Source organism: Rissa tridactyla, chromosome 11, assembly GCF_028500815.1.
Source record: "Rissa tridactyla isolate bRisTri1 chromosome 11, bRisTri1.patW.cur.20221130, whole genome shotgun sequence".
Taxonomy (NCBI): Eukaryota; Metazoa; Chordata; class Aves; order Charadriiformes; family Laridae; genus Rissa; species Rissa tridactyla.
The window spans coordinates 9,367,078-9,381,009 of record NC_071476.1 but is presented as its reverse complement, the minus strand read 5'-3'; the positions used below and the strand labels follow the sequence as shown (position 1 = coordinate 9,381,009).

Genomic DNA, 13,932 nt, shown 5'->3' with positions numbered 1-13,932 from the left:
ATGGCTTTCCTTTTACTTTTTAATTTTTGTTTCATAAATTCAGACCTTCTTCAGGATACTTCTGAAGCTTGAAAATGCCATTGAGCCTTTTTCCCCATTAGGGAAGCGTTTTGCACCTTTTTGTATAGTGTTTACCTTCATCTAGCAAAACAATGGAGACTGGCTGGTAAATGCTAAGAAATTTAAGTGACATTTTCTGCATAAACTGAATTTTCCTTATAACTTTGAAGTCCATTAATAGTTCTATTAGATCTTATATTTTCAGTTACCAAAGCAATGGAGACTGGCAGGTCTAAGAAATTCAAATGTAATTTTCTGCATAAACTGAATTTTCTTCATAATTCCATCAATAGTTCTATTAGATCTTATATTTTCAATTACAAAAAAATTAGAAGTTTTAAAATCAGATGTTTTGCTAAAGAAATTTTTAGATCTCTTGTTCCGAAAGATCTCTTCCAAACCTCCCATATACTTAATAACTACTGAAGTGTGCAAGCTATTAGTTCTAAAGAGAAATCAGTTGCTCTTTGCCGCTGTTGGCAGCACAGGGCATGTTTCTAGGGGACCTGCTTGAGCTGACGGCTCTGAAGAAGGAGTCCTCCTGCTCTCGGCTGCTGGCTCCCCCCAGCTGCGGGGTTTCGGGGCAGACTGGCAGTGGCGGTTGTTGCCTTGAGCACAGCTCTGCAGTCGGTGGTATCTTGGAAGCTGCTGGGTGGAGATGGGCAGGGGAGATAGCTGTGGGTAGCAACTTCAGCTATCACCAGCTGAACTGTACTTGCTGACTCATTCAAGAATTCATGTTTTGTTTCCTGTATCTACTGATTACCAGTAAAAGATTGAACTCGACAATGTAATTTTTCTCCAGACTCAACATATCTCCGAAATGGATTGGGGTACTCCATGCCTAATTTGGCATAACTTCAGAGCGAAGAAATGATGCTGTTTGTCTTTTAAAAATTGCCTTCATATAATGAAGACTCCACTTTTTCTGACCAGACTGCTGTTCTAGAGCACCACTTGCTGTTATCAGTTTCCTGTTTGATCCAAATTGCTCCCCGAAATGAAACAGTGGAGTACTTTAAGAAGGTTTTCTCACCCTGAGATCTCTAATGTAATCTGTCTAAACAGATTGTCTTATGTGAATGCTTTAGCATCACCTTTTTTTGGGCAGTGTCAGGTCCCATGCTGTAAGTGCACATCCACAGACCTCCCGCAGACGGGTGCAAGTTGAACAGTTCGGGGTCTCATCCTGCTGGGATGTCCCGGGGCTGGGGACAGTCCTCTTGTCATCGTCTTCTGCCTTGCCTCTTCCTGTCGCTCTGCATCTTGCACACTTCTCTCCAGTCAGCTGAAAACACAGAACATACTGTACAGGTCGCAGCTTTACTTTTGAAGGCATATCTAGAAACAAATGTCATTATCTAGTTTCTTAACATTATAATGATGAGCTAGATTAATATTAATCTTGCCTATATTACCTTTAGCCAGGGTTTATTTCCTGTGTTACATAAAACTGTGAACTTGGAAATAATTCTTACCTTTTTATAGTAAAGCAAGAAATTCCACACCTTTCCTCATCAACAAAGGGTACTTATTCCACTGCTTTGAAAAGTCTTCCTGAACCTCTGGGAGGTGTTGTCCCTTCGCACACTTTTCAGCATACTTGATCGTGGGGTTGCTAGAACCGCTCGTTTCTGTGTTTCCCTGGTATTTGACTCAGTTTGGGAAGAAAGAAGGTGTGCGGAGATATATGTGTCTTGGTGACGCAGAGAGAAACTACGTAAGATTGCAGAGTCTTGTTGATATTTGAACAAAAAAGGTAGGTTGTGGTTTTTTTGAACCTATCGACCTGGATTGTGTTTCTTCACCCGGTTTGCAAAAAAATTCCATTTATGGCTGCTCTGAGTCTTTTGACTTGTCGCCAGCTTTTTTATTTTGTGGCTGCACATCTTGGCCGTGGAACTTTGTCAACTTCTCTCTCTTCATCCAAAGCCTATAATTTCCTCTGCCTTCTCCCCTCTGTCATTCTTGGCAGCGGGATCTTCTCAGAATTCCAGTGAGTTAGCGAGCCATAGGCTTGTGCAGTTGGGACCCAGAGCAGAATTCAGAAAGCAAAACAAAGCAGTGGTTTACTTTAATCAAGCAGTACTGTTCGAGGAAAGCTTGTTTTTAATACTGTGCTCTACCTATTTAAAGTAGTATGCTGCAGTGTTACACAGCATTCGTCTTGTGTGCAGAAGTTTGGTGTGTTTTGCCTGTGCACATAAAATTAAGCTTCCTTTGGCTGGCCAGTCAATTTTATTTGTAAGAGTGTTGGGATAAGGTGATTTTCCCTGTGTGTAGATAGTAGCTTGAAGGAACCCAGACTCCTGACTGGGGCCTCTCTGCATTTACTATAAATATATCTAATAATTATCAGGAAGTCTTTGAATCAGAAGATAAAACTTCATGAAAATAGGTCAGGGAAACTTTTATGGATGCTATGAAAAAAACGTAGATTCCTGAGCCTTGATAAAAAATGTTATCCAATGACCTAACCCTCTATGACTTTATCCTATGTAATTTTTTTAAGCCATGGGCTCGCATTCAAAAACTCCAAAAATACTGGCATGTTTGTAAAAGATATTAAAAACACCAGCTGTTTCTTAGAGGGTGGAAGTTTTTCATTTCAAAGCCCCGGAGAGCATTGGCAGTTTCCGTGCCTGCGCAGGGGCCTCCAGGCGTCTGCAGAGGTGGATCCTGTCTCCAGGTTTGTTCAGCATCTGGAGCTCCTGAGGAGGCCAGAACTCAGGTCCCTTGAGCTGCTGTAATACCGAAACTCTCTTCCGAGAAATAAAAAGCCGATCTGACCTGAGATTTCGAACGTTAAGTGGAAACGGGTCCCATTCCCCGCAGCCGGGACTCCAGACAAGCTGGTAACTTCCAGAGGAGAACCCGGTCCCGCCTGCCGTTCTGGCCCGCCGGCGAGCGGTTTTCTCTCCACACTTTCTGTATTTGAGTACAAGCTGCGATTTTGTTTCCTGCTTAGGTGTCTTTGCCATCTAACCTCAGCAGTCTATTATACTTTGGTTAAAAGTGTTTCCTTCCTTTAAGTTGTTTTTAATTTCTTCTTTCTGAAGTAGACCTTTAGAAGATACTGCTCTACATAACTCGGGAGTTGAAAGTATAGCAATTTTTTTTTTTTTTTAATCTCTGAGTTTCTGAAAGAAATGTGTATTCAAAAGCAAAATAGATGGCAAGGGAGTTGGAAAAAGTTGCACATTTATACATAACACCTCGTTAAAGTGCACTTAACAGACAGACTGCACTATACCTTAAAAATAGGAAGTTGACTGAAGCCAGCAATTGGGCAGGTGCTTTCTGCAGAATTTGTTTTGAGTGTTGGTGAGGACGGGTGCCGGTTCCTCATCTGGTGCCCAGCCCAGCCCAGTTGCTCTGTAGATGTGGTGTTCCATTACTGAGTGATATTTACTTCTTTTTTGACTTATGGTTTGTCAGCTTGTCTAAGCTGACTGTGGAAAAAGGCAATCCGGGAATCACACTCGCACTTCTCACACCTATGTGAATGATAAAAATCAGTTTTTATTTTGAAGGAAGTGTAGCTGTTGCTTTCTCTTGATGTCACAAGGCTTCTCTCCATCTTTGCTTTGCACTTTAAACATAGGTTAATTTTATTTTTATTGTCCTTTTCTTTCTTTCAATTAGGAAAGATTTGAAGCACCTTACAAGGAAGGTTCCATACCAAGGTCCCTATCAACAAAATACTGTTCAATGCATCATTGCAACTGCTTTCACTTTTGAAATAAAAAGTTAAGGGAAATTAGAAATATTAAGTGCACTTTGCTGTGTAAAGCCTTTGTGTTTTTAAAAAATCAAATTTTGTAAACTGCGTATATAACTGCTTCACGTCACTGACGTGGCTGTTTGGGAAGGCTGTTTCGCAGGTATACAATAAAACCCTGGAATTTGTTGCTGAATTGTAGTTCTGGTTTGCCATCGCCAGAGCATTTAAGTAAAACGTGTATATAACTCTATGAATTGAGTCAAATATTTTCAATTTTTATTTATAGGGCCAGCATTTGTCCTCATTTTAAAATGAGGTCAGGAAGGTCCTATTTTAAAATGGCAGTCTAGTCTAGAAGGAGGTTGTCAGTAACACGGTAGCCTCTGCATATTTGTTTGTTAAAACTATATTTTAGGGTTTCAAAAAAATTTATAATCTACTATGTCTTGGGAGTCAGAATTGGGTTTTCTGGAATGGGAATACTGAAGATTGTACAAGTGCTAAAATTTGCAAAGCTTCATCTTTCAAGGCTGGATTTACAGATTCATTATATCTCAAAGGAAGTTCCCTATCATTGTTTATTGGGTTTTGTACAAATGAATTGTGTGATTACATGAAGATCTGGTCTCTGGGGGGAGGACCGATGTGTTGCCGGCTGCGCCCCCCTGCCTTTGCCAGGGGTGGCGGGGAGCCGGGGGGAGCCGGGCTTTGGGCAGAGTGGGCAGAGCTCTTCAGATTTTATGTTTCATTGTCCTCTGGGCTCCTTTGCATGAGATATTTTTTTGGTTGATACGTTACTGTACTCATTCCTTGTCCACCACGATGCTGTATGTGTCTGAAAAAGAAAAATGCAGAGCAAAGAATTTGAATGAAAATACATAAAACTAGCAGCCAAGCTTTTCTGTGTATAAGGAAGATAAAGAAAAATATACTGAATGCTTCCTCTCCGTGCTAAACATAGATGGAGATAGGATTTATGGAAGTTCCATAGTGATTTTGGAGTTTCAGCCATCACTGCACATGACCCTTAGAACTGAGCAAGTGGGAGAGCTGGGCTGAGGAAGAGGAGGCTGAAGCACTCCTTCCCTGGGCTGGATGGAGGAGTTGGGGCCCAGCTACAGAATCACTCTTCCTCTTTTGTTGTTAGATTTTTTTCCTTTTTTAGAGGTTAGGTGCCGTCCTTGAAGTGGAAAGAATATCTGGATTACAGCATGTTTTTTGATATGTTAAAATTCCCAGTGAAAAAACCACTTGTGATCTTTTATTCCCTTAGGAGTCTCAACAGTCCAGTTTTGGCACTGGAGAACAGAGTGAGTATATTAAACTTCCTGTGATGTGTTTAATGTTTTTGTTGTGATTCAGTATTCTTGGTATGTTGTGCTTTTTAGAGAATGAGATTTTCCAGACTGGTCATAGCATGGAGCCTAAGTTAAGATTTTCTGTACTTTCTCAAGTTTTAACCTGTAAAACAATTGCTTGGTTTTCTTTCGGATTTCTTGCTGAGAGCTAGAAAGTTATGACCGAGTTGCAAGGTTGTTACTGTCTTCTAGGAAAAAAAAATACGTTATTTTTGATTTGTCACGTTTCTCATTCTTGAAAAAATGTCTCCTTGGTTGATCTAATTGAAAATAGCTGAGTACTAAAACAAAACACCCTTTAAAAAATCCAAATCTCTGCTGGGGGACATACTAGAAACTGAAATGGTGCGTATGTTTATATTTCAATAGAAAAAGCACATTGCCATTTCACAGTTCATTTTCACTTTGTCATTTTAAAATCAAGAGAATGAACTGGTCAAGCACTCATACAGTAATACGCTTAGCAATATCCTTGCATTTCTTGTCCCGTGGTGCACTTTCAGATTTCAGACAAAAGCAGCTTTTATTTCTCTTTAACTGTGTTGTTGTTTTGAATATTGAACTTGAAAATTGAATTACATTTGTGCTGTTACCTTCCAAAAGTCTTTCCACTCCCTCTTGAAGTGATTAAACAGATTAAATAGTAAAGGAGTAATGGTTTATTCTTAGATGTTCACAAGCAGCTTAATCTAAACACCTGATACAGTGGGGAGTTAAGGAAACAAATTAAAACTTAATTCCATAATGCTAAACCATAGATTTCCATTATAGGAGCAACTGGTCTTTAGGTGTGTAAATGGAGAGGCAGGGGTAGGCGAAACACAGAACCAGTTTTTAACTCCTGTTTGAATTTTCTGGGAAATTTTTAACAACCTCAGTTCTTATTTCTGTTTAACTACGCAATTTGCCAGAATTAAAGAAAAGGGAAGGAAACGCCTCCAAACTGAAAAGCAGATTACATCAGTATGTATTCCTCTTGTAAGAATTGGTTTCTGAGTTAGATTTCTGGATCTAAAGATCCACTCATCCGCTGAAAAGCTACGTAGGGATGCTGAAATAAGTCAGAGCCTGACAGGCTGATTTATATCCTGTCTCCTGCACGTGGAAAGCAATAGATTAATCTTGATAGAAGCAAAACAGTTTTTCACACCATTAATAACAAATTAAGCGTGTATTGGTTTAGACAGCAGTGACTTAAATAATTTTCTAGATATTCTTGATTAAATTATTTTCTGTATTTATTATTTTGTCTCTACATCCACTCCAGTCTGTGGGAGATTGTAGCTGGTGTTAGGTAGTTACTACTTTCTCTTAGCTAAGACTGTACTTCTGGCAGTTTGGGAATGACTTATTTTGCTGGCTGAGTTTTCAACTGTGCTTTTTTTTTTTCCTTCTTCTTCTTCTAGAACGATACAATCCTTCATCAAAAACATCCAACGGTCATCAGTCCAAATCGTAAGTGGCTGTTGAGAAAACGTTTCTCAGACAACAGTTGAATTTTAAGAGACTTGGAAAATAGCTGTTTCTTTTACTAGAATGTGTCAGTTCTTACACAGACACTTTAGCACACTTCTGCTTCACTGGCAAAAAAAGGGGATAATTTTTAAGCAGAGTAGAGCAAATATGATGCATTGGAGTGAATATCAAATGCACTGTGCCACCTTTCCGTTCCCCTGTTTTCTTGTCAGTTGTCAGGAGAGGTGTCCAAGGGTTTGGATGTTGGAATCAGCTTGTGAACCAGAAAGGTATCGGCATATAAGAGTGGGCAGGATGGGATGGGACTTGCCAACCAAGAGCTGTCACCTGGGAGTGGGACATAGGGGATGCTCAAATAGGGGATGGCAAATTATGTTTGGCATCTGATTAAATTTGTTCTATCCAGTCTCTTAACTGACTGGCAAACATTTCTATTAGTTACAGACACAGACCCAATATTTTACTTTATCAATTGTGCAACTGGAAGAAACAATAAAAATCAACTGGAATATTCTAGCTGGCTGTAGCCCACCTTTCTCATACCTGAAAATCAATTACATGCTGTTAAAAGATTGTTTCCAAACAAATATGTCCACGAAAAGAAATGTTTACCATCTGATTGTACGTTTAATGAATGAAAGTGGTTGTAGATTCTGAAAACTTGGTGTTCGAAGTCAACATTTATTATGATGCAATCACAAAATGAAGTCTAGTTCTTCTGTTCGTCTGTGCACGTGTTACAGTATTAGCAAGATTAAAAAGCACATGTCCTATGGGAAGGGAATAGAACAAAAAGAAAACCCCCTCAATTGTTTTAGACTTACAGTCACTTTCACAAAAATATGTAGTTTCAGAAGACGCTCGTATGGAGCCAGTTGAACAAGTGGTAGGAATAGAGGTTCCCATTGGGCTTTGCTCTCGTGACAGCAGCGTAGACTGCTAGGATGGAGCTGAGCTATTTCCAAAGCTGGGGAATGTGAGCACTTCTAAGAACAAGAGGTAGCATTGGACATGTGTTGAACTGGGATGCACAGGAAGAAGTTTACTGTGACAATACAGTTTTAAATAATTTTTTTTTTAAAGTGATTGTGATCTGGTCAAAACACATAAAAAAGGAGATAAATGTATCTTTTGGAAAAGGTTAGCAATGAAGAGTATTTCAGGAACTAGATCCTAGAGGCTGGTATATCTTTTCAGATCATCAGTAGAACAGCTATACTGTGAAATGCAGAATTATTAGACTTTTAATCCTTTCTCATTTTCTTTCTCCAGATGTGAATCGAACCAGACAGAGTAAGATGTTTTATTTTTGTAATCAAAGGTGTTTTTCAATAAGCACAAAGGCCCTGTACCCTGCTATATGTTTTCAGTCTGTTTGCATATTTTCAGTATTGTGAAATAGTGTGTATATGTCTGACTACCATAAGTAATTATGCATTTGAATAGTAATAAAATAATTCTGTCTTAGAACAGTTGCACTGTTGCCACAAGACAGGAAACAGCCACTAGTGTTAGCTTTCTTGATTCCATTTAAAACGGTATTCTTGGCCATTGTGTATAAGAAGTTGAACATCCACGTTAGCTTCTCCCGCATTAGTAAAATGTGTCAAATTTCCTTTCTAAATTAAACAGAATGGACTAAGGAGTCAAAGTACTAAAATCCTTAGTCTTCTCTAAAGAATGACTTAACTCACCATTCCTAAACGTTAAATGTTAGAATGGTATCTTGTGGATTTCACCCACGCAGCCTATTCTGCAGTATAAACAATAGCATGTTGAAATACAGAAGAATGCTTTGAAAGTAATTAAAGTACGTGGAAAAACTTGTCTCACTTTCTCCCTTTTACTTAGTATGTTGAAAGATGACTTAAAACTTAGCAGTAGTGAAGACAGCGATGGAGAGCAGGTATGTTCATTACATCAATTTCAGAAAAACATAACAAAGGCACTCACAGTTCAGTACCGCGACAGCGTTCAAAATTCTCGCTGCAAACTGAGCAGCGTAAGAGGAGGTTTATGATTTAGAAACAAAAATCAAATGGCATGTTTTTAGACGAACTTCAGGTAAATGTAAATTTACCTAAATGTAAATTTGGGGAAAATTATCTCTTTTGTTGAAACAGTACACTTTTATCTAGAAAATCTTGTTTTATCTGAACGTAAAATGGTAATGGCCCACTGTTTAAAAATAGAACCCTTCACGTTCTGTCACTCCAGCTAAAGAGCACTTGGTGTGAACGTCTCTGCACGTTAGTAGCATAGGCTGGTGTTTGGGGTGATAAGGGATTATCATCTGTGAGTATAGCGTAACTGGGAGTATAGCGGCACCTTTATTTTTATCGAAAAGTCTCTTTTTTCCTTTTTGTCAATGCTAATTTTGTGCAGCTTCTGCCAGAAATGCCATTTGGCTTGCTAAATTAAAAATACCTTGTAGGGTCTGTGCTACCCAGCAGTAATCCACACTCCTCTTTTTGTTTCTTTTCTTCCTGTTCCCAGTTCCAGTACTTTATTTGCTTCATGTGGAAAACTTTGAGGATAGTATATTTAATTGGTTAACTCCTGGTACTCTGGGCGTCTCAGGAATAGCATTGTGAAATGTTGAATCATCTGATTCAAAAAGATGGAAACACAGTGAGTGGTGGAACTAGGAACTTGTAGAGCTGTAGTCAGAATATGTAGGACTGAGCTGCTAGGTTTGTGGTGAAAACTTGGAGAAAACTCTGATTTATTTTCCTTTCTGTATAAGGAGAATGCAGACAAATTTAAACTGCTGCAAGTACTGAATTAAGATGCTATTTAGGCTAAATAATTTAAAAAATGTAAAGGCTCTAAATTGATGCTTTGCAATTTAATTATATATACAATCCTAAAATAACTTCTAGAAGTTTCATGCTGTTTTTCTTAATTGCAGGACTGCGATAAGACCGTGCCAAGGAGCACACCTGGAAGGTAGGCATTCCTGGAAGATTGCAGCATAGAGAGTAGAGCGGTGATATTCCGTCCAGTCAGCACTCTGGGCTTGATCTCATTTCTAAAATACACGTTTGTCTTTTGTCTTGTGTTAAAGCAAAAGGTGATTAGAATTCAATCAGTGATGAAATAGTGTATAACCTGCAAGTTGTTGTAACCACTTTGGGGAGGGGGGGGAAAAAACAATCAGGGTGAACTGTGTTCAGTTATGTTGAATGTTCTAGTAAACGTTAATTAAAATATGGCATTTTATTCTTTCTAATGAAAGGACTACTAGGATATATTTGTGCCTTGGCTAGTGTTTGTTTATTTTTCCTCATTTTTGTTTTCAGTAATTCTGAACCTTCGCAGCATAACAGCGAAGGAGCAGATAATTCAAGGGATGACTCGAGCAGCCATAGTGGATCTGAAAGCAGTTCAGGATCTGACTCTGAAAGTGAAAGCAGTTCCAGTGACAGTGAAGCTAATGAACCATCACAGAGCGCATCCCCCGAGGTAGGATTTGACGTGTATTTGGGCTGTCTTTGTTAGCTTGGCATTAATCCTGACTTTTAGAAGCAGAAAAATATTAATAAATTCTCCAACTGTTAAAAAAAAAAAATCAGACTGACAAAGGTGGGATCACTTTCAAGATGGAATATTCTTCTGCTGAAGTACCTGTAATTGGATATAGTAACAATTCTTTATATAAGCACACGTTTGACATTTGACTTTGAGGTGATTTTTACCACCAGTTTCCTGTTGAGGTGCAGAAGTTAGATATAGTAACAGTAGCTTAAACCTCTGGGCTTTTAGTCTGGAAAGCTCTGGCAGCGAGTATTGCCTGTTGATAGCTCCAGAGGAATGGAAAATGAGAGCTGGTATTATTTTCAGTTTTAAATTGAAAGAGGGGAGATTTAGGTTAGATATTAGGAAGAAATTCTTTGCTGTGAGGGTGGTGAGCCCCTGGCCCAGGTTGCCCAGAGAAGCTGTGGCCGCCCCATCCCTGGAGGGGTTCAAGGCCAGGTTGGACGGGGCTTGGAGCAACCTTCTGTGGTGGGAGGTGTCCCTGCCCAGGGCAGGGGGTGGCACTGGATGGGCTTTAAGGTCCCTTCCAACTCTAACCATTCCATGATTCTATGATTTATCATCATCATCATTGTTATGCGTCAACCTATATGTCATTTGTTATTTATCTCAGGTTTTTTTCGTGTACCTCTCGGAAGAAGTGTGAAATATTTTATCTAACGCTGGGTTTTTTATTTGTTTTTAGCCAGAGCCACCACCAACAAACAAATGGCAACTGGATAACTGGTTGAACAAAGTTAATTCACATAAAGTGTCACCAGCTTCTTCTGTGGACAGCAATATCCCATCCTCCCAAGGCTACAAAAAAGAGGGACGGGATCAGGGGACAGGGAGTGGATATGCTGATCAAAGCGGATCCAAGGATTCGATTTCTTCTACACCAGGGCGAGATTCCAAACCCGCCCAAAAGGGCTCAGAAAGCAGTCGCGGCAGGCAGAAATCGCCTGCCCAGAGTGACAGCTCAACACAGAGGAGGACTGTAGGTAAAAAGCAGCCCAAGAAAGCAGAAAAGACGTCTGTTGAAGAGCCAAGAGGAGGTCTTAAAATAGAAAGTGAAACCCCAGTAGACATGGCAACAAATATACCTTCAAACAGGCATAAGGCAGCCACAAAAGGCTCCAGGAAACCCAATATAAAGAAAGAGCCCAAATCTTCCCCTCGGCCTACAACAGAGAAAAAGAAATATAAGGCTTCAAGCAAATCTGCCCAGAAATCCAGGGAATTCATAGAAACAGATACCTCATCCTCTGATTCAGATGAAAATGAGAGCCTGCCTCCTTCATCGCAAACACCCAAATACTCTGAGAGCAATAGGACTCCTGTTAAATCTTCCATGGAGGAGGATGACAGCTTTTTTCGGCAAAGAATGTTCTCTCCTATGGAAGAGAAAGAGCTTCTTTCACCACTCAGTGATCCTGATGAAAGGTACCCACTTATTGTGAAGATTGACCTGAGCCTCTTATCAAGAATACCAGGGAAGCCTTACAAGGATGCTGATGCACCCAAAGTGGAAAAGAAAAACGTGCCAGAGAAGCACACGAGAGAATCCCAGAAGCAGCCATCTGACAAAAGTGCTACAAAAGGCAAAAGGAAACATAAGCAGGTGATAATTTTTAGATAGAGATTTTCCTGTTATCTTGGCCTGCTGGTGTCAAGCACGTGGCCCAGCAGCCCAGACCATACCTCAGTGGAGTGACTTTGAGCGATTTTGGGGATGACTTTGGCTAGCTGGTTTGGGTAGAACACATTGATCGTCCCTGTGCTGTTAGAGTAGAGACTGCTGGGGTTTTCTTTTGAAGCGGGGAAGGGAGAAGGTAGCGCCTGTGGGAGTGTTGACACTGTAGCTAGAGCTCATGGAGGCAGCGCAGCTTCAGGACCTCCCAGCACTGAGCATCCCCACCCTCTTGTGCCTCCACCCCATTGGCACCAGCCCCTGTTGCACCTGGCCAAAAAATAAAAATAAATAAGGGCAGTTTTCAGCTGGATCAGCTCCTCGAACCAGTGAATGATGCAGTTTCATATTGCCAGGACAAGGAATGGGGCAGAAAAGAGCCTGGGGCATGACAGCAACAGAAACCATAATCCAGGTGTGCTGCTTTACTGGGAGCAGAGGGATGTCTCCATAATGATAGTTAATCTTTTCCAAAAAAGCACTTCAACTTTTCAACTGTAGATAAAAAAGCAGGAATGCCTGGGGGCAGTAAAATGGACAGGAATCAATGGGGGAGCTGAATAGAAATAATACTCATGAATGGGGGGAATGGTAAGTGGTTGGTAGTGTAATTTTAAACCGCTTTTAGAAACCTGAGGACATAAACAGTCTGTGTACAGAGCAAACCTGTGACTGTACAATGGACTCAGTGGTCCATTGAGTTTTTATAAATTTCTGGTTTCCATGAAGTTTGGACTGTGACCCTGGTTCAGGGATTCAAAAATTGCCATGCTACTCTGGATTTCATTTTGACAGTTTCATTTTGACAGGGATTTGGCAGTGGTTGTAAGACTTTGTTGACGTGTGGAATCAAAGGGTTATATGATATCATCCGGAGAGTCATTGACTCTCTCTAGGAGATAGATCGTTTCAGTTAAACCAGTTTTCCTACTGAGCAACTAAGTAAACTTGGTCACTTTCTGAAATTAGTGTTGTCTAGGAGACTTGATGTGTAACTGCAAACAGGGCTTTCTCCTGTACTCTTCCTAACTAAGATTCCTGTTTACTCTGGATAAGGAAATTAAATGAAAAGGTGTGAGAGTTTGGTGTTTTGTTTTTTGTTTTTTTTTTTTTTTGTAAAATTGGAGTAATTCTGACCAGTGACTAATTAGTTTTTGCAGGAATTACTAAATAATTCCTCATGTTCATGGGAGTGCCCTCACAGGTTCCCGTGGCGCTGAATACACTGACTTTCATTTCTTTGACCAGTTACACCTTTCAGTCCACGTTTGGAGCTATAGCATTAAAGATCTGTGCTCTTACATCTAAACCAGAAAGCTTTGGGAAGACCAATTAAATTTAGGCTTTATTCCCAGCAAATAGTCTGGTTGTTAATTGGTTTGAGTCCTCAGATTACCCTCGTACGTACCAGGGACGATGCCAGCCTGTTTGAGGCAACGAAAGAAAACCCACCCTTTCCCCCACCCCTCCGGCTTTTAGGTTTGGGAGTGCTCTGTACCTGACTGTCACGACTTGATTTCTACACATTACTTGCTCGGGTGCTTCCTTGGTGATAAGGCTCAGGGTTGCAGCATCGGTGTGACAAAAATGAAACCTTTTGGGTTTGAATCTGGGTTATGTTACCAGATGACTTCGTCTGTGAGGCCCTATTTTCCATTTTAATTCACTGTATTAGTAATTGCAGTGCTTGCTGAAGACAGCTTAGACATTTACCTTCAAGGCACTTTGACTTTGGGATTAAATTTATATAAAAATCTCTGAGCTTACTTTAATAGACTACAAGACTTTTACCTTTTTCTGACATTCACAAGACACCTCTGTTGGGCTCCACAACGTAAAATCTGTCTCTTGATCTTTTTAGTGAAGCCTTCAGCAAATTTTTCTGGTATTTCATGGTGATAATTTGTTTGTGCTAAAATGAACGATTTAACTGCTACTTCTTTTATGCAGGTTGGTAATTTAGAAGCCAGACTTTGTTTTTCATTATGTTCCAGTATCAGGGTCTGGTTGAGTATTTGGTACGGACAAGATGCTGTAGGGATATTTTTGTGGTCTGTACTTGTCTTATTCTGTACACTGCAAAATACCTGCTAAATGAAGTCTCT

General features: G+C 40.0%; 1 protein-coding gene across 6 annotated transcripts in view; it reads left to right on the top strand.

Annotated features, from left to right (window-relative positions):
* AFF4 (ALF transcription elongation factor 4) overlaps positions 1-13,932 on the top strand; it is a 54,452-nt gene that overhangs the window by 24,565 nt on the left and 15,955 nt on the right. For all 6 annotated transcript variants that reach the window (XM_054217882.1, XM_054217883.1, XM_054217887.1 and 3 more), the window contains 7 exons: positions 5,058-5,094; positions 6,549-6,597; positions 7,891-7,911; positions 8,470-8,524; positions 9,530-9,567; positions 9,921-10,083; positions 10,841-11,758. In XM_054217882.1, the coding sequence (XP_054073857.1) occupies positions 5,058-5,094; positions 6,549-6,597; positions 7,891-7,911; positions 8,470-8,524; positions 9,530-9,567; positions 9,921-10,083; positions 10,841-11,758 (1,281 nt within the window). The remainder of the gene's footprint in view (positions 1-5,057; positions 5,095-6,548; positions 6,598-7,890; positions 7,912-8,469; positions 8,525-9,529; positions 9,568-9,920; positions 10,084-10,840; positions 11,759-13,932) is intronic.